Source organism: Schistocerca cancellata, chromosome 2 (genome assembly GCF_023864275.1).
Source record: "Schistocerca cancellata isolate TAMUIC-IGC-003103 chromosome 2, iqSchCanc2.1, whole genome shotgun sequence".
Classification (NCBI taxonomy): Eukaryota; Metazoa; Arthropoda; class Insecta; order Orthoptera; family Acrididae; genus Schistocerca; species Schistocerca cancellata.
In genome coordinates this window covers 383,229,179-383,256,553 of record NC_064627.1, presented here as the reverse complement: position 1 = coordinate 383,256,553, position 27,375 = coordinate 383,229,179, and the positions used below count along the sequence as shown (strand labels likewise).

General features: G+C 41.2%; 1 protein-coding gene across 1 annotated transcript in view; it reads left to right on the top strand.

The window, feature by feature from the left end:
• The window catches only part of LOC126161789 (chromodomain-helicase-DNA-binding protein 7), a 315,231-nt gene that overhangs the window by 42,319 nt on the left and 245,537 nt on the right, over nt 1-27,375 (top strand). Inside the window, exons 4-7 of the mRNA XM_049917862.1 lie at nt 13,705-13,830; nt 19,487-19,686; nt 24,320-24,490; nt 24,657-24,941. Of these exons, the coding sequence (XP_049773819.1) occupies nt 13,705-13,830; nt 19,487-19,686; nt 24,320-24,490; nt 24,657-24,941 (782 nt within the window). The remainder of the gene's footprint in view (nt 1-13,704; nt 13,831-19,486; nt 19,687-24,319; nt 24,491-24,656; nt 24,942-27,375) is intronic.

Sequence of the window (27,375 nt, the reverse complement as noted above, 5' to 3'; positions counted from 1 at the left end):
GCTTCGGCATCCGCTCAATATCTGCCCACGTTCCTTCTCCTGAAAGAGCGTTCAGAACGACTGCCTTTCTTTTGTTTCTCACTTCTTGGAGCCATATAATGCCCCATTCAGTGAGTGGGAGTTTGGCAGTGCCCTCGCCCTTTGTCCTGACTTGGCTCCTGGACCAGATCGGATACATAACCAAATGCTCCAACACTTATATAGGTGGCTGGCCATCATCATATACTGACCCCTTCAACCGTCTGTGTAGTGAGGGAGTCTTTCCTACCCATTGGCAGGAAAGCATTGTTGTTCTGGTGTTGAAGCCAGGGAAGCCGCCTCTTCAGTTGGATAGCTACCGTCCAATTAGTCTTACTAACACCCTCTGCATGGTGAGTCAGCGGCTGTTTGGATCCTTGAATTCCGCGACCTTTTGTCATCAACTCAAAGTGGTTTTCGATGTGGCTGCTCTACGGTGGATAACTTGGCGCATCTGATCAGGAACTGTTCCTCGAGGTCCAGCCCCTCGAGGTGGTGAACACCCATCACTTCTTGGGTCTGGTCATCGATGCCCGGTTGACATGGCTCCCTCATCATCGCCAGCTGAAGAGGACGTGCTGGTCCCATCTCAATGTTCTTAGGTGTCTGTGCAATACCAACTGGGGTGCAGACCGCTCTGCTCTCTAGTGATTGTATCAAGCATTGGTGTAGTCTCTCTTAGACTATGGTCTCTCTTAGACTATGGAAGCCCTGTCTATGGTTCTGCATCGCCTTCAATGCTGCAGATACTAGACCCCATCCACCACTGTGGGTCTGACTTGCGACTGCTTTCCGGACTAGCCCCATACTTAGCCTTCTCGCAGAGTTGGGATTCCACCACTGTGAGTTTTGCGCCAGCAACAGCTGATATCTTATGCGCTTCGCATTCGCTGTGCCCCGAAGCATCTAATCATGGTCCCCTTTATACAGACACAGAGATCACCCTGCCACAGCAGTGGCCACGATGTGGGCTTACCATGGCTGTCTGCATTCAGTTGCTCTTTTCTGAGCTCCAGCAATTCCCTTTACTGCCTCTCTTCTCTTCTCACGCACGTACCCGTCTCAGGTGCGTCTCTCAGCCGTGCTCATGCATGTACCCCTCTGTGGTGCATCTCTCGGCCGCAGCTCTGTCTTGATCTCTCAATTGATTCAAAGGATTCTGTCCCTCCAATGGCTCTTCGCCACCAATTCTACTGTCTCCTCAGTTCGTTCCAGGATTCAGCAGTGATCTATACTGGTGGCTCCATTGTAGCTGGCCACACTGGTTTTGCTTACACCTGCGCGCGAAGCACAGAACTTCATTCCTTGCCAGATGGCTGTAGTGCTTTTACTGCAGAATTGGTAGCCATCTTGTGCGCACTGGACCATATTCGCTCCTGCTCAGGCTAAATTAGCTACTACCAGGCCATCGCTTCCTATTGGCATTCTGGAAATAGACCTTCACTCGGCATTACGCTGTCAGGTTTTGGGCCTTTGGGATGCAGAATGGCGCACTCTTTCTTCGCCGAACAAGCTCAGGGCAATTAAGGATTCTAAAATTCTATGGCGGTCCTCCTCACGGGCCTCTCATAAGGCCTCTTGTTGTTCTATGCCGGCTCCGCATCGGCCATACTTTTTTGACTCACGGTTATCTCCTCTGACGTGAGGACCTCCCTCTCTGTTATTGTGGATCGATGTTGACTGTGGCTCGCATCTTATTGGACTGCTCCTGGTGTTGGCTGACAGTGCCTCAGCGGCGGATCTCATTTTACGTTTTATTCGTGATGGGGGTTTTTATCGCTTTATTTAAGGGAGGGACCTGCCACCTTATCGGTGAGTGGAGTGTATGGCAGGCCCTTTTGCTCCCCTCCTTTGCCCTGACTGGATTGGCTTCAACTGGGCTTGGTGGTTCACCCCGGCCCTCTGCCTTCCCACTCCTTTTCTTATGGGGCCTGTCTTGTCTCCTGTGCTTCTTCCTTCCCACCCCTGTGATTAGTCACTTTCTTTCCCTCGCCTCTTCTTCCGCCCTTTTCCTTCTTTCCTTATCATTTTATGGACATTGTAGTTCCCTCTCCTAATATGGGATTTTATCGGCTTCAGTTAACCTAAGGTCGGAGGGACTGATGACCACGTAATTTGGTCCCTTCTCCACCCAACCAACCAGTCTTCCATGCATAACATGATAGGCAACTTTTCCAAGAAAAAAGAATGGAAGAAAACTGTACATCTTAAATTTTATCTAACCTGCAACTTGAGCATGCTCTAACACATCATCTTTGAGTGGAAACTTGTTGGGGATGGAGTCACAGGCAGTACAAAAGTAGTTTCTAAGTGGTGAAAAGAAAATGGATTTATCTGTATCTTGCAGATCATTTATTATGTTCAAAGTCTGATGCCAGTAACTAACTTATCACCACTTCTTTGATTTTGAATCAAGTTGTACTCAACGTAAAGCAGTGAGGAGCTTTTGACAGTATTCAATTTGTCAAATACAGGAATAGTCATATGAAGGAAATTGCAAAAGTTTGAGGGCAGGAACATAAACAATTTTCCCTCACGTGTTGTAGTAAAAGTCTTACTTTTTAGGATGGGTTTATCATGTGGAAGAATATGCTATTCTTTAGGGGAATGTACAGTAGCAGAATCAAGAATTCTCTTCTTCTCATACTCATTGGATCCATTTTGCTCAACTCTACATATTCTGAAAGATGTCAAGCTTGTGGAAATGTTTTGGTTACATAATATTACTTCCTCCTTGAAGAAAGAAGTGGATCCCACTGGTCCAGTAATATATTCAAACATCTACCTGAAGATAACTACCTGCTACGTACATGATTCAGAATTTTCTTTGCCTGTTTATTGTACAATTTCTGAAGGCACTATTTTCTTTTCACACTCTTGTCTAAGAAATAAAATACATCAACAAGGCTCTCGTCCACCTTCTCCAGCCGTTTTCAGCTGCTAGATAAATAAAGTGGCAAATGCAACCTATGATGGCAATATCTGGTTGAACTTCCCTCAGGACTGCTGAAACCCCATTTTTGTGTCATATCATAACAGGAGCATTGTCAGAGCAGAAAGCTGCACAGTTTTCAGTTGGTATGTTATGAGAATTCACCTGTGATAACATCAGGTTACCTATGTTTTGTCCTGTTGAGAACCTGTCTGACGCTGGTATGGATAGCACAGTGCTCGCTACTTATTCCCATGGAATATAATGTAACAAAACAGGATACAACTTGTTATTTGTATCATTGCTTCCATCTCTGGCCAACGAAAATCGTCTGTTCTGAAGGCACTTAACAACTTCGGATGATGTATTTTTTGCCATTTTACTTACAGTGCATGTTATTTATGTGTGGCTACAGCTATATTTCTTTGCAACTCTAATTTGGGAAACATAGTCTTAAATAAAGCACCAGCATGATCAGCCGCACTTAAGGCACATTGTGTTCCACTAAAAAGGAAGTAGACACACACTTGGCTCTAATTAAGTCTTTGGCAATGTTTCCAAACTTCGCAAAAAAGACGTGGATTTTCTTGTAATCTTCTTTCGATTTAACATAACTTAAATCACTTACATTTCTTAAATCGTTCCTTCCACCGTGTGCAACCACGTAGCGTGCATAAGCAACTTTTTCTCCCTTTCTTGATTTTTAGTATGCACGGAAAATCAGTCGAATATGATTTTTTAAATGCCTTCTTGGATTTACTCATGAATCCTAAAATAGGAATATAGTGTATGAAAATGTCAGAGAACAAAGTCTCGATTTGTACTGAAATATCGAAAGGAACCTAGATCACTGAATGTCACATCAAATTACAACATAAACACTCAAGGTTTTTAAACACTTCATTGAAACATATCAAACCACACAAAGTCTTAAACCATTAAATGAACATGACACCACCCACATGAACAAAGATTATGCACACACACACACACACACACACACACACACACACACACACGCGGAATGAAATCCACACATTGTCAAAGATTATGGGTTAAATCATGACGAACAAATGGAGCAGAATGTAGAACTTGCGGAGCCTTTGACGAAAATGGGGTGATTATCGAATTTAACATTTCAAATTTTTATCTGCAAAGTTGTAAAATGATACTTTCCATCTGTAAAACTGTAAAATGCTGCAATTTCCGTACATTTTGTGGATAAATTGTAAAAGTTAGCAGATTTGTTTTATTTTATGTAACTTCAGAAGTCGTGATTCCATTCATGTACATGCCCTCTACTCTAAATTTTATTAATTTTGAGTGTAGTCCCATATGGTTTCTCTTCAACTGCTTTCTGATAGGCCTTACTCTCCCCCTCTGTATACAGCACATCTTGACTGCTTAGACATTCTGAAAATGTTAACGCCACCAGCCACTTCCACGACTCCACTAGATTCACTATAGTCCTTGGGTATTGGGATTTTTGTTACATATGTTGCAGAAATAACTAATTATTTCAGTATCCAGAATCTTTCCAGCATCAGAAGTAGCAGCTGACATAATACTGTTTAGGGATGTATGCCCAAGTTTCTGCCAACTGCCATCAAAACCACCAGCAATATTCCTGGGGCTAGGTCATTCAGTAGAACTTTTGTTGCTGCTGTCAGCCTTGCACACACACCTCAGCCACAACAGCACAATAGTCTTGTTGTAAGCATCAGGGAGGGGAGGGGGGCTGTTCACTACTGCACCTTAATTTTTCCCTTTTCCAATTGATCTAAATGCGCACACTTATTGTATGTTAAAAAAGTGTTTTATTGTATGTTGTTTTCATAGTGTCTGCTTGTTGTTGTATGAGAAGACATTGTCTATCTATCTATCTATATCCGAATCCCGCTCCAGCTACTGCCGGGTCTGGGTGCTGACGAGTCCTCTCCATTTGGCTCGGTCCTCCCACCACTTTTCTTCCTCCACTTGCTGCCAGGTCACACCTCTCCTTTCAACAGATATTCTCACTCCCATTTTCCACCGTGTTCTTGGGCGCCCTCTAGGTCTTTTCCCATCCATCTTTAGTTCTTCCATAATTTTGGGGAGTCTCTGCCCATGCATCCTCTTAACATGCCCATACCATCTTAATCTCTTTCTTTCAATTTCTTCTCTCATACTTTCTTGTTTGAGGTCCTTTCTAATCTCTACATTCCTTACTCTGTCCATTCTTGTTTTTCCCTTAACTGCTCTGAGAAATTTCATTTCCCCTGCTTGCAGTCCCTTTCTTTCATTGTCCATGTTTCTCCACCATAGGTGACAATAGGGAAGTAATAATTCTTATACATCAGTTTTGCTCCTTCTGAAATTTCATTATTCCAAATCATATGTTTTATTGTTTGGTAGAAATTGCCTCCCTTCTGTAACCTCCTATTTATTTCGTTAGTTATTCTTCCATCCCTAGATATTTCGCTCCCTAAATAAGTGAAACTTTCTACCACTTTGAGGGGTTCTCCATTCAAGGTAAAATTTCCATTGATTCCTTTCTCTCTTCCAAATACCATTACTTCACTCTTATCTTTATTTATTTTTAATCCATACCTTTTCATTATTTCCTTCCACGCATCAAGCTGTAACTGTACATCTACCTCTTTATCACCCCATATTACCATATCATCTGCAAAAATCATCTTTTTGTCTTTTTCTTTTACTATATCTTTAACTGCCCTATTCATTCCCTCCATCACAACATTAAAAAGCGCAGGAGATAGAATACTTCCTTGCTTAAGTCCTTGTCTTATTTCGAAGTATTCAGAGTTCCCCAATGGTGTTCTAATTCTACAATTGTGGCCTCTGTACATTGTCTTTATAACATTAATGTATCCATATTCTATATCTATCTTCTTCAGTTCTTCCCAGAGTCTTTCCCTGTCAACTGAGTCATATGCCTTTTCTATGTCTATAAAAACCATTATCACCCTTTTGTTATACTCCCAACTTTTTTCCATCAGTTGACGGATAGAAAATATCAGGTCGATTGTGCTCCTTCCTTTCCTAAACCCATGCTGTTCTTCACTCAGCTCCTTTTCTATCTTTTCACTTATTCGATTTAGTAAAATTCTTTCAAAAATTTTGGCTGTATGACTCATGAGGGTTATTCCTCTGTAGTTTTTACAAAGTCTTTTATTGCCTTTCTTGAAGATGGGAACAATGTCTCCTGTTCTCCAGTCGACAGGTATTTTACTATTTCTACACACGCTTGATAGTACTCTATACAGCCACTGCATTCCCACTGGACCTGCTGCTCTTATCATGTCCACTGAAGACATTGTATTGGCTGTAAATTTACATTCCAGACATTTTAGAAGTAGATTACAAACAATTCCCTTGGGTTTTCCCCACAGCTTCATGTAAACTGATGTTTCCACTACAGTCTTAACAGCAAGTATGTTTCCCTCAAGTTCACTCAATAACTTCATGAAAATCAGAATTTTTGTGGCAGTAGGAGGAGAAACACTGTTGACATCACATATTCCTTTGTCATGCATTTGAGAGGCACTCAGAAAACAGGAAGCATTTAGCCTTTTAACTTGAAACACTGACTTCACCTTCAATATTATTTTATTTCCTCTGTTCATAACTAGCAGTTTCATGATTTATTTTTATACATTTCCACGAAAGCTGGGCTTACCCAAACTTCCTTTTCGTACCCATTCTGCTTATAACTTTCCACGAAAGCACACTAGAATTTGTGTCACTAAAAGGTAAACAACAAAGATTAGAGTTGACAAATGATAGTCAGTAATGCAGACAAGCTGGGAAACATTGGAACAATAATTCTCTCTTGCAACTGAAATAAGAGTATATGTGGAACACAAATAACTGCTATATTGCAGTCACTGCTCAGCAAGACGTAGAAAAAGTGGGCGTGACACTTAGTTACCATGCATCACTAAAAATTAATAACTATGAAGCTAGTCGTCATATTTGAATGAAACAAATGGCATTTTGTAGCCAAATAATTGGAGCATGTAACAAGTTTTTAAAAATGGATTGTTTGAAGCCCATTCGCAACTGTGTCCCCTTAGTACAAATCATTTAAGTATATTTAAAAGAGCCATGTATAGCTGAATGCATAGCGTTCTAGTCTTGAAATGACAGTGTTACGGTTGATTCTCACTACTACAAATATTGTTTTAATTTTTGTCTGATGTCTATATTTATTAACAAATTTTTATCAAAACTTTGATTCATATTTGTTTATTTTTAATTGTTAGTTGCAAGGATTCACACTAAATTAAAATTCAGTACAAATATGTGAAATGCCAAATAGAAAATAAAATATTTTATATTATATATTTCAGCCTAGGGTCACAAAAATGGCATCGGTTGTGGTTTTGACTTGTTACAAAGTAATCTTCCGATGATCTGTTCAAAAAGAAAAAAAATGGCAGTAATAAAAGACTATAAAACTAAGTGACAATTCAGAGTAATTTCCATGCTCAGTGATAACTGTTGGAATATGAAATTAACGAAACAGGCGGGTTAGGTGTTAACAATGTATAAATAAAAAAAAAATTAAAATATGGTCGCTGTTTCCCTAAGTCAGTTTGTCTAGTCTGTGAAAATTTTTTGTCTAGTGACTGGAGCAGTAGTGCTTATAAGAGGTGTGGTCAAAAAGTAACACACTTTTTTTTTTTACCCCCCTCCCCCCCTCATGAAGAATCTTGATTTATCTGTCATCAGTATCAAATTTGTCCCCTTCAGAGTAATCCCCCCAGATATAATACGCTTGTGCCTATGCTTTTTCCAATCTTAAAAGCACTTCTGGAGTTTCCATTTTGTTATGATGTTCAGCTCCTTCAGTGATTCTGTTTTTATCTCGTCAGTGGTGACAAAATGATGTCCTTTTGTGGCTCTCTTCGGACTCGGAAAATGGAAAGAAGTTGCAGGGGCCGATGTCTGGCAAATATGGTTGTTGAGGCAATATAATGGCTTTGTTTTTTGTTGCTAAAAAATAACTAACAAGCATTGAGGTGCGAGAGGGAGCATTATCGTGATGCAATTTACATGAGTGGTTTTGCCACAGTTCTGGTCGTTTTCTTAAGATTGCTTCACATGAACGGCGTATAACTTTCAGGTAGTATTCCATATTGACCTTAAGACCGTAAGGCAGGAACTCGTGATGCACTATCCCATTGTAATCAAAGAAAGCAGTGAGAATAACCTTCGTGTGATCAAACTTCTCGAACTTTTTTTGGTATTGGCTCCTCATGCAGTTTCCTAGGGGACGATTGGGCCTTGGTTTCAATGTCCTACCTGGTATACCCGTGTTATTCTTTAGAAGTTCTGGATTGTTTCTGATTTTGTTCTGCAATCCCTGAGTGATGTCTATATGATGTTTTTGGTCGAAATTCAATGGTTTTGGAACAGACTTTGCTGCCATACATTTCATGCCTAGAACGTTCGAAAAAATTGCTCGGAATGAGCAAAAGGAAATGCCGATGTCATCAGCAACCTCTGATGTTGATGTGTCAGTTTCCCAGAACCATTTTCTTTATTTCTTCCACCTTGTCATCAGTGACAGATGTGCTTGGGCATCCTGGGTGGTTATCGCGTTCAGCTTCTTCTTGACCTTTTTTGAAAAGTTTATACCATTCATAAGCACTTGTCTTACTCGTAGATTCGCAAAATGCTGCAGACATTTTGAATGCAGTGCTACACTTCATTATTTCATTTTTCAGGCAAAATTTACTGTAGATTCTTTGATCTCCCCCGCCCCCCCCCCCCCCAAAAAAAAACCAACCTAAAAATTCCCCAAACACTTGAAAATGTTTATCACCTGTCAACAATAAGTTGAAAATGCAAACACATGTTAGGAACATGTGTACCACACAGAAAACAAAAATTGTAAATTGGATTTATAAATCATGCGAAATGAAAAAAATCCAATTACTTTTTGATCGCACCTTGTATACATAATGTTTCATTTCACAATAAGACATTTCATATTTTCTTGTGATTAGTAATTTAAAGTAAGTTATTTTTATCATAGTTATTATTCATTATTGGTTAACTAACATTTTAGCTTGATAAAAAAAATATAGAATAATTTAAAGGTAAAAATGTAAAATACGAAAAAAGTTGCTGCAAGTGAGCACCGAACCAGTGATTCCGCAATTTCGAGGCTAGCTGTAAGCATTCAGCTACATGCTCAAGATTTGTACTTAATAGCACTTTGAAATTTCAAAAACGAATTTGAAGAAATGCATCATACTGTGCTAGGAAACTACTGTCTTGATGCTGACCTGTGCAACAGATATGAATAAAATGGAATAGGGCCAGTCCATTAGGTCCCTTTGTGAGATTCAAAGTTTTTTTGGATTGCTGTAACAGGATATGTATACTCTAAGGAACAAATCTTCACTTTCATGTGTTATTTTCAGCAGAGCATATATTTTTGGTCCTTTGTAAAGATAGTCTTCAGAAGCACTGTCCATTTGTTTGTACCGAATTGATGACTAGAGAACTATTTTCAAACATATAGTGATACGTGATAAACTGTAGTAATGTTCTTGGCTGCATAGTAGACTTTAGCTTTTACATAGTATTGCTTCCCAATACTACTATGCTCCAGGTGTGTGGTATTTCATTCCTTTGCCTTTTCATGAAATTTACATCCGTTTTTTTTTCCTGTCTTTGATGTATGTGGTATTGTTCCAGCTTCATTTTCTTCGTAAAAAATTAAAGTTTGTCATTCCCACTCTAACAGAAATTGTTCTTAGACCGAAGGATGCTAACAAATTGACAATCAACAAGAAGTCAGTTACGTGGTATCGTTTCTTCAACGCTGATATGCTGGTCAGTCAAACGAAAACCAAACACGCGTCGCAACAGAACCATTTAATGGTTCCATTCAAAAGTAATCACTACACATGCTACGACATTTATACCACTAGGCGACTGGACCGTAAATTCCTGTTTTGTGGAATGCAGTTAGCTGCTGATGGATCCACAACTGCACCAATTCTGCACATCCTCATCCGACTGAAACAGACATCAAAGCAAGCGTTCTTCAGATCGGAAAATATGTGAAATCACATAGTGAAAGACTTTGTCTGTATGGAGGATGTTGCTGTGTTTCCCATTCTAACTGCTGAAGTGTAGCCTTTGTCCGATTGGTAGTGTGGGGATAGGCATTATTGTGCAGCAGCATGATTCCATCTGACAGCATTCAGGTAGTCAGAACGCAAACTGCAAAGTAAACAGTGGAAACGTTCCGGTAAGATCATGACGACCTCCTTCGACCATAGGGGCCCTCTGCTTGTCGAGTTCTTTGAGTGTGGAGCTACAATCATCACATCACTATGAAGATACTTGGCAGAAACAGCAATGCACCATAAAATAAAAATGTCCAGGGAAGCAGTCAGAAGGAATCGTCCTGTTGCACGATAATGCTAGCCTTCACACAGCCAGTCGAACGAAGGCTATGTCTCAGTAGCAGCATCCTCTGCACAGCCCAGAACTAAACAGTGTGATTTTCACATCTTTGTTGACAAGACTGCCATGCATGGATGTCGGTTTGTCAGCCAAGGAAGTGGAAGAGTGGATGCGGTTGTGAATCTGTCAGCAGACGACTGTGTTCTATGAAACAGTAAGTGATTGTCTCTCTATGAAACAGTAAGTGATTGTCTCATCTCCCAGGGGATGAATGAATGTCTTAATGTATGTAATGATTTCTTTTGAATGGAATCATTCCATGGTTCTGTTGTGGCTGGTGTTCAGTTTTCAGTTGGCTGCCCATTATACATTAGAAATATAGTTGTACTCAGTGTAACACACACACACACACACACACACACACACACACACACACACACACACACACACACACACACACACTCTCTCTCTCTCTCTCTCTCTCTCTCTCTCTCTCTCTCTCTCTCTCTCTCTCTCCCCCTCTCCCCCTCTCCCCCCTCCCTCTCTTCCCCCCCAATACACCCTCTCTTCCCCCCCAATACACCCTCTCTTCCCCCCCAATACACCCTCTCTTCCCCCCCAATACACCCTCTCTTCCCCCCCCAATACACCCTCTCTTCCCCCCCCAATACACCCTCTCTTCCCCCCCCAATACACCCTCTCTTCCCCCCCAATACACCCTCTCTTCCCCCCCAATACACCCTCTCTTCCCCCCCAATACACCCTCTCTTCCCCCCCAATACACCCTCTCTTCCCCCCCAATACACCCTCTCTTCCCCCCCAATACACCCTCTCTTCCCCCCCAATACACCCTCTCTTCCCCCCCAATACACCCTCTCTTCCCCCCCAATACACCCTCTCTTCCCCCCCAATACACCCTCTCTTCCCCCCCAATACACCCTCTCTTCCCCCCCAATACACCCTCTCTTCCCCCCCCAATACACCCTCTCTTCCCCCCCCAATACACCCTCTCTTCCCCCCCAATACACCCCTCTCTTCCCCCCCAAATACGCCCTCTCTTCCCCCCAATACGCCCTCTCTTCCCCCCCAATACGCCCTCTCTTCCCCCCCAATACGCCCTCTCTTCCCCCCCAATACGCCTCTCGTCTTTCCCCCCCAATACGCCCTCTCTTCCCCCCCAATACGCCCTCTCTTCCCCCCCAATACGCCCTCTCTTCCCCCCCAATACGCCCTCTCTTCCCCCCAATACGCCCTCTCTTCCCCCCCAATACGCCCTCTCTTCCCCCCCAATACGCCCTCTTCTTCTCCCCCCCAATACGCCCTCTCTTCCCCCCCAATACAGCCCTCTCTTCCCCCCAATACAGCCCTCTCTTCCCCCCCAATACGCCCTCTCTTCCCCCCCCAATACGCCCTCTCTCTTCCCTCTCTTCCCCCCCCAATACGCCCTCTCTTCCCCCCCAATACGCCCTCTCTTCCCCCCCAATACGCCCTCTCTTCCCCCCCAATACGCCCTCTCTTCCCCCCAATACGCCCTCTCTTCCCCCCCCAATACGCCCTCTCTTCCCCCCCAATACGCCCTCTCTTCCCCCCCAATACGCCCTCTCTTCCCCCCCAATACGCCCTCTCTTCCCCCCCAATACGCCCTCTCTTCCCCCCCAATACGCCCTCTCTTCCCCCCCAATACGCCCTCTCTTCCCCCCCAATACGCCCTCTCTTCCCCCCCAATACGCCCTCTCTTCCCCCCCAATACGCCCTCTCTTCCCCCCCAATACGCCCTCTCTTCGCCCCCAATACGCCCTCTCTTCGCCCCCCAATACGCCCTCTCTTCGCCCCCAATACGCCCTCTCTTCGCCCCCAATACGCCCTCTCTTCGCCCCCAATACGCCCTCTCTTCGCCCCCAATACGCCCTCTCTTCGCCCCCAATACGCCCTCTCTTCGCCCCCAATACGCCCTCTCTTCGCCCCCAATACGCCCTCTCTTCGCCCCCAATACGCCCTCTCTTCCCCCCCAATACGCCCTCTCTTCCCCCCCAATACGCCCTCTCTTCCCCCCCAATACGCCCTCTCTTCCCCCCCAATACGCCCTCTCTTCCCCCCCAATACGCCCTCTCTTCCCCCCCAATACGCCCTCTCTTCCCCCCCAATACGCCCTCTCTTCCCCCCCAATACGCCCTCTCTTCCCCCCCAATACGCCCTCTCTTCCCCCCCAATACGCCCTCTCTTCCCCCCCAATACGCCCTCTCTTCCCCCCCAATACGCCCTCTCTTCCCCCCCAATACGCCCTCTCTTCCCCCCCAATACGCCCTCTCTTCCCCCCCAATACGCCCTCTCTTCCCCCCCAATACGCCCTCTCTTCCCCCCCAATACGCCCTCTCTTCCCCCCCAATACGCCCTCTCTTCCCCCCCAATACGCCCTCTCTTCCCCCCCAATACGCCCTCTCTTCCCCCCCAATACGCCCTCTCTTCCCCCCCCAATACGCCCTCTCTTCCCCCCCAATACGCCCTCTCTTCCCCCCCAATACGCCCTCTCTTCCCCCCCAATACGCCCTCTCTTCCCCCCCAATACGCCCTCTCTTCCCCCCCAATACGCCCTCTCTTCCCCCCCCAATACGCCCTCTCTTCCCCCCCCCCATACGCCCTCTCTTCCCCCCCCCATACGCCCTCTCTTCCCCCCCCCATACGCCCTCTCTTCCCCCCCCCCATACGCCCTCTCTTCCCCCCCCCCATACGCCCTCTCTTCCCCCCCCCATACGCCCTCTCTTCCCCCCCCCATACGCCCTCTCTTCCCCCCCCCATACGCCCTCTCTTCCCCCCCCCCATACGCCCTCTCTTCCCCCCCCCCATACGCCCTCTCTTCCCCCCCCCCATACGCCCTCTCTTCCCCCCCCCCATACGCCCTCTCTTCCCCCCCCCCATACGCCCTCTCTTCCCCCCCCCCATACGCCCTCTCTTCCCCCCCCCCATACGCCCTCTCTTCCCCCCCCCAATACGCCCTCTCTTCCCCCCCAATACGCCCTCTCTTCCCCCCCAATACGCCCTCTCTTCCCCCCCAATACGCCCTCTCTTCCCCCCCAATACGCCCTCTCTTCCCCCCCAATACGCCCTCTCTTCCCCCCCAATACGCCCTCTCTTCCCCCCCAATACGCCCTCTCTTCCCCCCCAATACGCCCTCTCTTCCCCCCCAATACGCCCTCTCCCCCCCATACGCCCTCTCCCCCCATACGCCCTCTCCCCCCATACGCCCTCTCCCCCCTACCTACCTACCCCTCCTCCCCTCCATCCACCTCCTAACCTCTCGGTCTGATTTCTCTATTTATTTCTTATAGATTGGTGTTCTTCAAGAAAGGCTTGAAGTTATCAGAAGGCATGAGGCATCTGGACCTTGTCCTGGAGGTCCACATTGTGTGTTGCAAGATCACATGTTTGGTTCAAACTTGCTAGATAACTCACAGGTAAGGATTTCCAGTCAAATAACTCCAGTTATAGGAAAAGAGAAAGAAACAGTTCATTGAGATGTTAAAAGTATTCTTATCTTCAGGAAGTTACACACGTTACTGTGTACATTCTGCACTTATATATTGTTCTGTTTTAATGTTCTCTTGATGTGTCCGCTGTATAAAAACATTAATAAATTAATGGTAATGAAACTGAAACCACCCTGAACCACTGGTTGAAGGCCACGAGATTCGTTTCCGTCAATTAATAAAAGGTAGTGGTGTTTAATTTCATGATTTGAACACAAATATAAACATTATAGCTTATCTCAGGTCTAGCTTATTTCCACCAATGAGAACCTCTAGGGAATAGAATATTAGAAGACGTAACTGCATTGTTAAGAAATATGAGAATGAAATGAAGATAAATAGCTCAAAAGGAAATAAAAGGTTATCCGTTCATCTGGCGGATTACATGCGTATCCAGAAGGTTGCCACGGAAGAGGAAATGTGGGATAAACTGAAATGAGTATATTGTGATTCTCAAAGGAGAATAGGTTTGTTGACAACACTTCAGTCACAACTACAAAATTGCTTGCTGTTGAAGAACTTTCAACGTATTGGATGGCTTAAATTTCTAAGTATAAGGCTAATGGGTTGATTGCGTTCTACTCCCTGGCAATTATAAGCCGATAACTATAGATTTGAAAAAACTTGAATATTGCAGCCACAGGAAATTTGATTTAGACAGTTACTGCAAGTGGGTTGCTGTAAATCGTTGTCCTATGCCATGATTCTTGTAACTAAAAGTAGGATCACTAGTAGGATGCATGTCACATTTTCCCAAAGCACCATCTTAAAACTAGTAAAATACTGCTGGAGCAAAACAAAGACCAGCAATAAACTGTCAGAAGCAGCAGCAGACATCCCATTCTTCATGAAAACTACATCAGGCATACTCCTATAAGAGACTGGTATCAGGGCTCTGGTGCATATAACAATCGTATACAGCTGCTCAATCAATGAAAGATTCATATCTAAAGACTGGAAAGTTGCAGAAGTCACACCAATACTACAGAAAAGAAATAGGATTAATCTACTGATTTACAGACCGGTATCACCATCATTGATTTGGCACAGGATTTTGGAACATAAACTGTGATCAAATATTATGAACTACCTCAAAGAAAAAGATCTGTTGACACTTAGTCAGCACAGCTGCAGAAAGTCTCATTTTTGTGAAACACAACTGGTCTTTATTCACACAAAGTTATGAGTACTATCAACAGAGGATGTCAAATTGATTCCATATTTATAGGTTTACAGATGAGTAAAACAGAAGTGATATCTGACATTCGCCAAGGAAGCATTATAGGCCTCATGTTGTTCCTAAACTATTTAAATGATTCGAGAAACTATATAAGCAGCGCTCTTAAATTGTTTGCAGATGTTGTGGTCATTCATCAGAAGATCAAACCAATTGCAAAATGATTTAGAAAAGATATCTGTATGGTGTGAAAAGTTGCAATTGACTCGGGCCATCTACACCAGTACTAAAAGGAATCACTTAAATTTCAGTTAAAAGATAAATTATACGAATCTAAAGGTTGTCAATTAAATTAAATACCTAGGGATTACTATCATGATCAGCTTAAATTGGAACGATTGCATAGGCATAGGCATAGGCATAGGCAAAACACTTGAAGATGCAACAGGTCTACTAAAGGAGGTGCCTGTGCTACACTTGACAGTCCTCTTCTGGAATATTGCTGCACGGTACGGGATCTGTACCAGATATAATTGGTGGAGGATATTGAAAAAGTTCAAGGAAGGTCAGCTCCATTTGTATTATTGTGAAAGCGGGTAGTGGGGAGGGGAGGGGGGGGGGGAGTAGTTATGGATATGATATGCGAGTTGGGGTAGTAGTCATTAAAACATAAGTGTTTTTCGTTGCAGTGAGAAAAATCATAAAAGAAATCAGAGTCCATGCGGAAAGATTTAAGTGTTCCTTTTCCCATGTACTGTTAGAGCGGAAATAGTCTAAAAGTGGTTTAATTAACCTTGCACTTAAGTGTGAAGTGCAGTGAAGTGCAGAGTGGTCATGTTGATGTAAATGTAGATGTACATCAAAGTGTCAAAGTGAATGAAATTTGCCCCAGGCAATGATCAGTTCAGAAGTAATTGCAGCCAACAGTGGATATGTAGCTTTAAAAGATATGTACACACTCATTGACATCTTTGCAGGCTGTACTAAGACAGGAATTTCACTAATCCATGTACTTAATTTAGGCTATAAAATACAAATTTGCCATCAGTAAGCAGAATAACAGAAAAAGTTGTTTTTATAAAAAGGGGCTGTTATATTTATGACTTGGTGAAGAATTTTTTGCTGCATATACTCTTATCAATGGTATGAGTAAAGTAGTTGGATGCTAAATTTACAAGCAAAACCAAAGTGGACATTGTAATTAAATGACACTGAAGTATGGCACAAGACGATGGGACTTCAAATTTAGATTCAATGAAAGATTTACATATAGGCTTGGACAAAGGTAATACATGTAAAGGAGCTGTCAACAGTCCCATTGTAAAGTATTTAGAAGGTGAGCAGGCATGTTTCCTTTCAAATGTTTTCTCTCTCAAACTAATCATGTACTTGAATTAGTTCATTCAGAACTACATGGACCAATGCATATGATGTCAGTTCTAAAGCTAGGTACTTCATAATTATAATCAAAGACTACTTGACAAAAGTTTTATTACGAGTGTGAGTCAAATGAAAACCTTAAATTTGTAATAAGAAATCAAAATTTCGCGCGGTTATCCTGTAAGTTGGTAAGCATGCTACAAACAGCGTGCAGAGTGGCCTCTAGGTGGCAGCATAGTGCAGATGCACACATACCGTCGCAGTATCAGTATAAGATGGCCGCCCCACTTGCCGACTTGCACCAGGGAATAACAGCGTTCTGTTATTCGGCTTTGTGTAGTGAAGGTGTGAAACCTATTGAAATTCATTGATGAATGAAGGTTCAGTACGGTGATGCATGTTTGTCACAGCAGCAAGTCTACGAATGGAGCAAGAAGTTTGCAAATGGTGTGACTTCAGTGGAAGATGCTCCTTGTCCAGGTCAGGCACAACGAGTTGTGACTCCACAGAACATTGCAGCAGTTGAAGCCATAATGAAGGAAAACCGCCGAGTGGCACTAAATGACACTGCAGCATGTTTACAGATTAGTTATGGGTCAGCACATCACATTCTGCATGATGTGCTCCAGTTTCACAAAGCGGCTGTAAGATGGATGCCACGGCACCTGACTCCTGAAATGAGAGAACAACGTGTTCATACTTGTGAAGAACTTCTTCAGCACTTTGAACGAGAAGGTGATGGCTTCCTTGCAAGAATCAGTACTGGGGACGAAACCTGGGTTCATTTTCACCAACCGGAAATGAAGAGAGTGAGCAAGGAATGGCGCCATTCCTCATCACCAAAACCAAAGAAGTTTCGAATAGAACCATCAGCAGGGAAGGTTATGCTGACTCTCTTTTGGGACGAAAAAGTTGTCATTTTGGAGCATTACATGCCTAGAGGGACCACTATCACCATTGCATCATACACAGATCTCCTAAAAAATCATCTGCGGCCTGCAATCAAATCAAATTGATGTGGTTTGCTGTCAGCAGGTGTCCTTTTGCAACATGACAATGCAAGGTCCCACGCTGCCCGTACAACAGTTGCAACAATCACAGACCTGCATTTTGTGAGTGTCTTCCTCATCCACCATACTCACCAGACCTTGCCCCCAAGTGATTTCCATATGTTTGGACCACTCAAAGACGAAATGGGAGGAAAGAAGCTCCGTTCTGATGAAGAGGTATGCCACGCAGTGCACGAGTTATTGTGCGGACTACCAAAAGAATTTTTTGCTAAAGGAATGTATGCACTTTGTATGTGCTAGAGGACTTGCATTGAGCGTGGGGGAGATTATTTTGCAAAGTGATACAGCTTTGTACTACTTCTGCACAATAAATAATATTTAAAAAAATATTTAAGGTTTTCATTTGACTCACCCTCGTATATACACTTAAAAAGAAAAAGACCAAGGATCAGGACCCAAAAAGTATTCAAACTTTTAAGAGAACCAGACTGGGATGATTTGTGTGTTACACACTGACAACACAAGCAGATTTGTTCATGGAAAAATTTACCACTTTTCTGAATGAAGAGAGTTGTACAATAGGTGACAGTGTCTTGTAATGTAGATCAAAATGGTTTAGCTGAGCAACGTAACAGTACTGTTATTGAGAAGGCATGATGCCTACTCATAGAAGCTAAATCACACATGACTTTCAGGGGAGAAGTGATCTCTACAGCAGTATGTTCCCTCAGCAGATTGAATAATTAGACTGGAAGGAGAATGATAAAGAAAGAAGCTATAACTTGGCAGTATTTGGCAGTAAAGTGCACATCCACATTCCAAAGGCGTGCAGTCACAAATGTGATGAAAGAGGGACTGGCTGTATATTTGTTGAGCAGGTTTAAATGAATGGTATGCTTAACTTTCTACACAGTATTCCACAGAGATTAATAAAAACAAAGGATGTCACACAGGTTAAGAAAAAGAATATATGCTTCAGTGAGGTAATGGTTCACAAAGATGGAGAAAAATGAAGCACTTCTAGTCATTCACAAGAGCTGAGTTCGTTATTTATTCCATCACAAACAAAAATGAGGATGAAACAGCTGAAACAGGACTGCAAGAAGTTGAATCACAACCATGAATGAGAGTAGCACAGAATAATTCAGCAGTAACAAAGATGCTGAGCCACCTATGCTAATTAAACCACTGAAATCTTCGACTGCATAAACCTTAACTGTTATATTCTGAAAAGTTATTTGATTCAAAGCCATAAACACCGGCAAAGTCACAACATTATCAACTGATAGATGATTTTGGACAGAAAAGCCATTACTGATTGTGGAGGGAGGTTGGAAATCGGAAGGTATAACTGACTGCATTCTTAGGCAAATTACAAATGTTGCTTTGATTGCTTTGTGGGATAGAAACTATATCTGACTGTATTCTTATCTTAAGCAAGTTGCATGTGTTGCTTTGATTGCTTTGTGGGGTCACAGTATAAAATATTTAAAAAATTGAATTTTCTATACTGAAAATACTCAGCTACAAAATAAGTTTTCTTTTGTTGTAACAGAAGTTGGTAGAAGCTTTTATTATGAGTGTAGGTGACTTTTTTAACCTTGCTGCTGTTTAGAACATATTGGTGGATTTCAAGTGAGGTTATATCTACCTCGATCTGATCATCCTCTATAAGTTATAAGAGTAGCTGAGTTTTCATATATGACAACGGCTCACGATCTCTTTCAATATCTAGTGGGGAGAGGAATATTTCTTAAACTACGGATGTTTTTTTTTTTTTTCATCCAGCTGTACTGGACTTTGTCTCTCACGAAGGTAAGTAATGTCCCAGGCATTCTCATTCTCTGTGGATTAATATGGAATGTTTTCATTTTTATACTGTTAACTACTCTACTAGCTATTAAAACATACAGATATATATTATAGTGCTGTTGATGGTATTTCATTGTGTGTTTTCCCTCTAAATACTGCTGGCAAGTGATTGTGTAAATACTTAGTGATGAATGTTGTTTTATAGGTATCAAGTACAACAGGTAAAGCTCGAAACAAAGGTGCCCCCAGACCAAAAAAACCAAAGAAAAAACCAGAAGATGCAGCGGCTCTGGCACCACCTGCTGAGTGTAATGAGGCAGGAGATTTCAGTGAACTCCATGGCATTGGTGACAACTTTCAAAACACTTCTTTCGATGAAAAACAGAAGAAGCCAAAGCCACCTAGGTAAGGTGTGTGTGTGTGTGTGTGTGTGTGTGTGTGTGTGTGTGTGTGTGTGTGTGTGTGTGTGTGTTATATGTAGGAAAAAAATAGCTTAATAACTGGCCTCACACTTTTTCTTTGGAAGGATAGTCATTCTTTCTCTCGTCATTGCCGGCCGGAGTGGCTGTGCGGTTCTAGGCACTACAGTCTGGAGCCGCGTGACCGCTACGGTCGCAGGTTTGAATCCTGCCTCGGGCATGGATGTGTGTGATGTCCTTAGGTTTAAGTAGTTCTAAGTTCTAGGGGACTGATGACCACAGCAGTTAAGTCCCATAGTGCTCAGAGCCATTTAAACCATTTTAAACCTCTCGTCATTAATATCAATTAAATATGTGCCCGTAATGTTCCCAAAATAGCATAAGTAGCTGGTCTTTCTGGCCCAATAATTCCTCTAAGTGGTTGGTCTTCAAAGTGTTAAGACAGTAGCACATAAGTGAATATTCTCTCTGTGCAGAGGAAGGGAAAGAAAGAAAATGAGAATTTGAAGTTTCAACTATTGTCTTTTGTTTAGTAGTTGTTCTTGTTTGTTCCTGAAGATAACGTCTCACAGAAGCATAATTGACAACTAATATTTTATTGTGCATGTAGCACACTATTAGATATCAGAAATTAATCATATAGCAAGAAAGAACCTTGAAACCACTGTAAATAAAGATTTAACATTTTTCTAGTGTGCGCCTCAGTACTATTTTAAAAATCTCTGTGCTTTGTGCTTGAGGATAGAGATCTCGCTGTGTAATTATTTCTGAATGGTTTTACACTATTGCAGCATCATTTGTGCAAAATACATGAATTGAACCTGCTTCTTTGTGTACCAAGGTTAGAGTTTGTCACATGTTAGGAACTACTATAAAATACATGTCATGTGATGAAATTTTCTCAGCAGCGTTTTGTGACGTATAAGAATGATAGAATGACGATATTTATTCATTAATATGATGTTGAGAATTATTGTGAACTGTAAAAGTTCTGACATTTCATTGACAGTTGGCTCTACACTAATGGACAACTAATACATTGTCGCCATTACATAGTTTAATGTCAAATTAAATTCAAGCACTGTTATTTTTAGACTAATATTTCTATTTTATCGCCTGCTGTCATATTTGTATCAAGATAATCTTATGAATGGGTCTTGCATATTAGGCCTGTAGTTGACAGCAAATTCCAGTTTGCTTTTTTATCAATAGACACCATGAAAGAGCATTACAAAATATCTGTATACTTTGGAAGTGGGCTGCTTATACTTGTTGGTGTTGTCAGATATTCCGACCAATGATGTCCAGCTGTGTGTTGAAGGTGCATCATCTATTAAGTTGGTGCATAACACACACATAAGACTTCATACATCAATAATGTATTCTCCATCATTATTTGCAACAGTCTGCCAACACTGGGGGCAACTTTCAAATTCAGTGACTGTAGTAATCATGTTTTTTTTCAGGCGAAGAACTTGTCAATCCATGAGTGGAAAATGTGAGAATCTGAGGGTACAAGATCAGGTGGAAAAGATTGGTATGAAGTAACTTCCAACCCAACTCCTGTATAGTGTTTTTTGTCAGTCTAGCAGACTGTGGGTGGGCATTGTCATGGAGTAGCATCACTTAATGCAGTCTTCCTGGTCATTGTTCTTGGATTGTGTCTGCAAGATGTCTCAGTTGTTGGCAATAAATGCCATTAGTGATGGTTAAATCTTGAGGAGGCAATTCTTAGTACACCATGCCGCTGCTGTTCCACCAGCTGTGAAACATTATCTTTTGTGGATGTGCACAGGTCTTTTTAGGAGTAGATTCTGGTTTGTTTGGGGGTCAGCCATACCTTTCTTTTCCTTATGTTAGCATAAAGACACAATTTATAGTCACCAGCAACGATACAGCATAGAAATGATCTGTGTTGTTCACATGCCAAACGATGACAAGCAAAGAGAGATGCATATATGACTACCTGCTGATTTTTTGTGGTTTTGGCTTAGAGTATGCAGTACCCATACACCCAATTTTTGAACTTAACGCCATTGCATGCAAATGTTGCACAATCATGGAAGGATCACAGTTCATCACATTTTCCAGTTCTTCGGTACACTGACACGGATCAGTTTGGATTAATTCGTTAAATGATCTTCGTCAAACCCAAAGGCTTTCCTGAATGTTGACTAATATCAAAGTGACCCTCCTTAAAAGGAGAAAACCAGTATCTTTCCGTGCTCTGTCCAAACGCATTATCTTCATACCCAGCGCCAATGTTTCTGGCTGCCTCTACTACTGTCAGCCCTCCACTGAACTCAAACAAAAGAATATATCAGAAATGTTCAGATTTCTCCATTTGGAACTCCATTTTCTTGTACTCACAGTTCCACTCACTATTTCTAGATGACAAAATGTAAGCCCAATTAGCAACAGTGAACTACAAATAAAAATTGACAATTGATAAATAAACCCATAGTAACCGGAAAACGAATATGCAAAACAAAAACACTATGAACCTATGCACGAACATAATAGTTTCGAGAAAACATGCTTGTGTGAAATGCAATACTTTCTTGCACTGATGAAAGAATCTGCCATGTGAACGAAGTTGGCATAATGTGGAGATATTTTAAGTCTGCAAAGGCAGAGGCATGAAAATAATTTGTTTGTTGCCTTGTGCTGAATGCATAAGCAAGAGAAATGCTTTTTTTCCCTGCCATTTCAAAAGCTTTCTTTTGAATTGATAATAGCCAGTTATTATACTTTCATCCATACATTCTTAATTTGTGAGTAGTGTAATCCAAAACTAAGGCTTATGTCATTTTAGTCGCTACCCTCCACAGTCATTCGTCTCCTTCTGATTTTAGTTTTATATTTTTCATCTCAGATAGGGATGAAGATGATTAGTATTTGACATGAAGAGCATTCTTTTACCACTTGGGTTCCAAAAATGATCAGTGCAGTAGATGATGTATAACAGTGATTCTTGTCTGTGGAAATAGTTTTGAAGCAATTTATTCAGTTGTTCTGCACCATTTGGTTCCTAAATCCCATTTCCTGCTTGCACTTCTATCCCCCAAGTACATACCTAGCCAAAGGATACGAAGCAACAAACGACTGTCATACTGTTTGGCTAGTGTTTCACGACAGAAGGGAAGGATTCACCCTTGAAAACCACACCCAAGTTTATTAACAGTCAAGTAATCAAAGGTAAGATGAAGGAAACAATTTAGGTACGGAAAAAAGGTAAATTTTTAAAAATGTGTTATGATTGGCCTGATTATGAAGAATATGTTTACCTTCATTGATGAGATTTAAGTTGGACAAAACGACTTGACACAATCATGAAACCTGAGGATAGCAGGTAAGTGATTATGAAGTATTTGTGCTTTTCACTAATATTACAGATTTTATCACATGGCACATGTTAATTGTTACTTCTTCAATTTCTGCCAGAAGTGCTGCACTCTGCTCACTCTTATGCTTAGTTTTCTTCTTATTGATCCGTCAGAGTGTCACTGTTGTTGCCTCAACACAACTACTAATGTGAGACTTAATAGTTACAGTTTTGATTGGCATAACCAGTGTGGAAAAATCAGCACATTTGTAGTTAATAATTTCCTGAAAATGGTATGCTGGAGGATGGAACTTGGCTGCACACAATCAGAATGTGTTTAATCTTCTGTGTTGAGGTACTTTGACAGTTACTTTGACAAAGTTTACAGCTCAAAGACTGCAATATGTTATTTTTCTTGTCTCCAGTCAAATGATAACTTTTACTACCAACGTTACATTACATCACAGTTCAGGTGATGCATAGTCTTGCAAACTTGGGCACGTTATATTCTGTCCTTCATTACTTTCTGGTACATTTAGCAGCATAGACAACTTGGTCAGTAGTAGAGTGTTTACTTTGGGAACAGAAGGCAATTATAGTAATCAAGGACATTTGGTAGTATCGTAGTACAAAGTACGCTGTTATTGACTGCAGACAGTTCAGAATCCCAAAACTGGGTTTAGTGACAAGTAGAGGAACTTTTTTGTGCATTGTGATGTTGTTCGCAACAAAGTGCATAGAGGCTCAAAGACAGTTACAAATTTCTACACACAGTAAGAGCCAAACCTCGTGGTTTTCAGAAAGGACCTAATGGTAATAGTTACTAAAACTTAGATATAATATATAAACAAACTTGTGTGTGTTACTGAAAATACAATAAAAAACTGTGTGTTGCAATAAATCATTTAATATGCAATAAATCATTTAATATGCAATAAAACAGTCATTAATCACTGCTTGCTGTTTTTTTTGTATCTGCTTTGATGTATATTGAATAATAGATTTTTAACCATAATTTAGGAATCTATTTATTGTATATTGAAAGACTATGCAACAACTTTTGTTATTTGTATTTGCTGTGTTAGTGTTGTTATTTTTACTATGAAAGTATTTCTATGGACTTCAGGGTAAAACAGTGTGTACTCTTTTCTGTGTGTGTGTGTGTGTGTGTGTGTGTGTGTGTGTGTGTGTGTGTTTCCCTTTTCACAAGTTAAACAGTTAGCTACTTCAGTGTGAGCTGAAATAATATAATTTTGTTAGTTGTGACCAGGAATTACATATTTTTCTCTTTCAGGAAACCAAGAGAACCAAAAAAACCAAAAGAACCAAAGACTCCAAAGGAACCAAAACCACCCAAAGAACCTAAAGCTGCCAAAGAGCCGAAACCTCCAAAAACTCCCAAGGAACCGAAGAAAAAGAAGGAACCTAAAGCACCTGGGGAAACCAAGTCTCCAAAACCAAGAAAGTATGTGCTTATTTCTTGCTGTGCAGCTCCTACAACAACTTGAGAGAGAGAGAGAGAGAGAGAGAGAGAGAGAGAGAGAGAGAGAGAGAGAGAGATGTGGTAAATAAGTACTGCTGCAAAATAAGTTAGCCTATCAAGTTTATTTAATGTTGATTTTTGGTTCCAGGAAAGTAGCCAAGAAGAAGGATGGAATAGTGGAAGAAACACCATCTAGTTCAATCGAGAGTGGTGTTGAAGAAGTCTTGTCAGATCTTCTTGCAGCAGTAGAATCTGAAATTGCTTCAGTGGAAAGACAAGACAGTGAAAGTGAAATGCTGACCCCAGATGATCCTGCAAGCCCTTCGAAAAGTTTGTCAGAATCATCAACGAAGACAACGCCAACGACTAGAAAGCCTAAAAGGGATAGAAAGGCGAAAGTGAAACCAGTTTTTCCTGCAAAACGGAATGCAAAGTTAGTATATAAAATAAATTTTGAAATTATTTGCGACAAACATGTGTCATACTTTTAGAACTATAATGGTTATGATTTTGTTGCTGACCGATATCACAGTACGTCTGATAGCTCAGGTTAATGGACTTCCAGGTGGCAGAGAATTCGAAAATGTGTACGCAGGGGAAAAATGTGTGGTTTTCTTTGTCTCATTAAACACAGCTTATTTAGTACTGTTGTATATTCTCAGATGGGTTAAAATTTTCATATGAGCAGCAAAAATGCATCTAGACCCACAGAGTGATGTATTATGTTGTGATGTCTGTAGCTTTGTGGCGTATAGATAGGGTTTCAGGTTTCATACAAATGTCTGTGGTAGAAAGTACCAACCTTATAAAGTTTGTTTAAAGTTTGGCGATGTTACATTTTTTGGCATCCGTAAATATTGAATGCTCAGTGAATTTCTAAATGTGGATAAAACTGACCATTATCTAATACAATACTTTCATTAGAAAAATCTTAGTCCAACTAATAATAAATCTGAACTAAGTTCTACTCTGGGAGAAGCATGGGGCGGTGCAGTTAAAGTGAGGCCATAGAAGCTGCCAAGATGAACATTACAGTGGTTGACTCAGTGAGGTCATCTCCCCAGGAATTCTGAAGAAAATCCACAAAGTGATATTGGATGGCTGTTGACTGAAAGCGTACAAGTTAGCGAACATTGTAGGCATTTCAAAAGTGCTGTACGTTGAATATGGAATGAAAATTTGGACATGAGAAAGATGTGCACAAGACTGGTGCTGCGTTCACTCACAATGGAGCAAAAAAGCTTTATGCGGATGTTTCAATAAAATTGAGTTATTGCGACAATTCATAACCACGGATGAAATGTGGATCCATCACTCGACCTTGAGAGGAAGGAACAGTCGAAATAGTAGGTTGAAAGGAGAGAATTGGCTGCAAAGAAGGCACAGACAGTTCTGCCTGCATTGCAAGGTCATAGTATCAGTGTTTTTAGATGCATGTGGGACAATTTTCATTAATTATCTTCTAAAAGGAAAAGCAATCAATGGATGTATTATGTTTACTTATTGCAGTGTTTAGGTGATGAAATTGAGCAAAATATGTCGTGCCAGAGAGAGAGAGAGAGAGAGAGAGAGAGAGAGAGAGAGAGAGAGAGAGAGAGGGGGGGGGGGGGGGGGGGTTACTTTCATCACAACGTGCACCATTTCACTCCTCTATCACTTCATTACGCATCTTATTTGCCAGATGTAGCTCACTCTGATTATTTTTTGTTTCCAAAGATTTGCCACAAATGAAGAGGTGGAGTCTGTAATGGAGCCATTTTGCCCCATAAATAGATGCTGAGTCCCAGAAAGGCACAACAAAAAAGAGTGTATCAATGTGAAAGGAGACTATGTAGAGAAATAAAACTTTCCCAAAATATTTGTATTCTTTGTTAGTTTTTGATACTTCTCAGATAGCACTCATATTCATTAGAGAAATAAACCCAAATTATTATTAAAGTTATCATAATTGAAGTTTTATTTGCGAGAGATTTGTAATGTGACAGGAAATTTTTAACATTGAGAACGTGAGCATAGTTTCGAAAACATAATTGTTGGAGAAGCCAACAATGACAGTGCTGCTGATTGTTGTCTTGACAGTCCTGTAGTTTGAGGTACTAGCTTCTATAACTTGACTAAAAGTAATTCATTTCATATTTAAGCAACAGAAAATCCAGGATTGAATGTAACAGTCTGGCTATTTATTCACAGATTTTGAAAGCTATTTTGCCCTATAAACAGAGTATCAAAGCTATTGAACATCACTGGGAAAAGTGTATTAATGTGAAAGGAGACTATTTTTGACAAAGGCCTTGGTGGTTGGAAGCTAACTTTCCAACTGTCTTTTCGCTGTGCCATTCTGTGACTCAGCATCTCTGAAGCTATTATGTCTGTGTTGATAATTTGGCAAGTATAACTAATAATAGGAAGTATTAGGATTTCTGATACAATTGATTCGATAACATCACCATTAATTATGCGTTAATAGATAATTATGATATGGGTGTTCTTTACAAGTATCGTCTGTGAATCTCCACTTTTTCTGCAAGTAGCATTTAGAGATAAAAAAAATTATTTTTATTAAAAATTGATTCAGTATGTGTTGATATTTAATATAAGATTAAAATAGAAGTAAAAAAATAATTACTACCACCAAAAATGGAACTAATAATTTTGCAATTGCAAGACTCATAATGTTGATTGGCCCATCACTTTGCATACAAAAAATGCAATCTTAGTGTTGCATAATTCTATGGTCTCCCTCCATATATCTTTCAGTGCAGTGTACAAACTCTGTAGTGTGGCATATGGTTTGTAGGTAGTTGCATAAACCTGCATTACATCACTTGTGCTCCGAACAGTTTATGGGCAAAACTTGCATCTACACT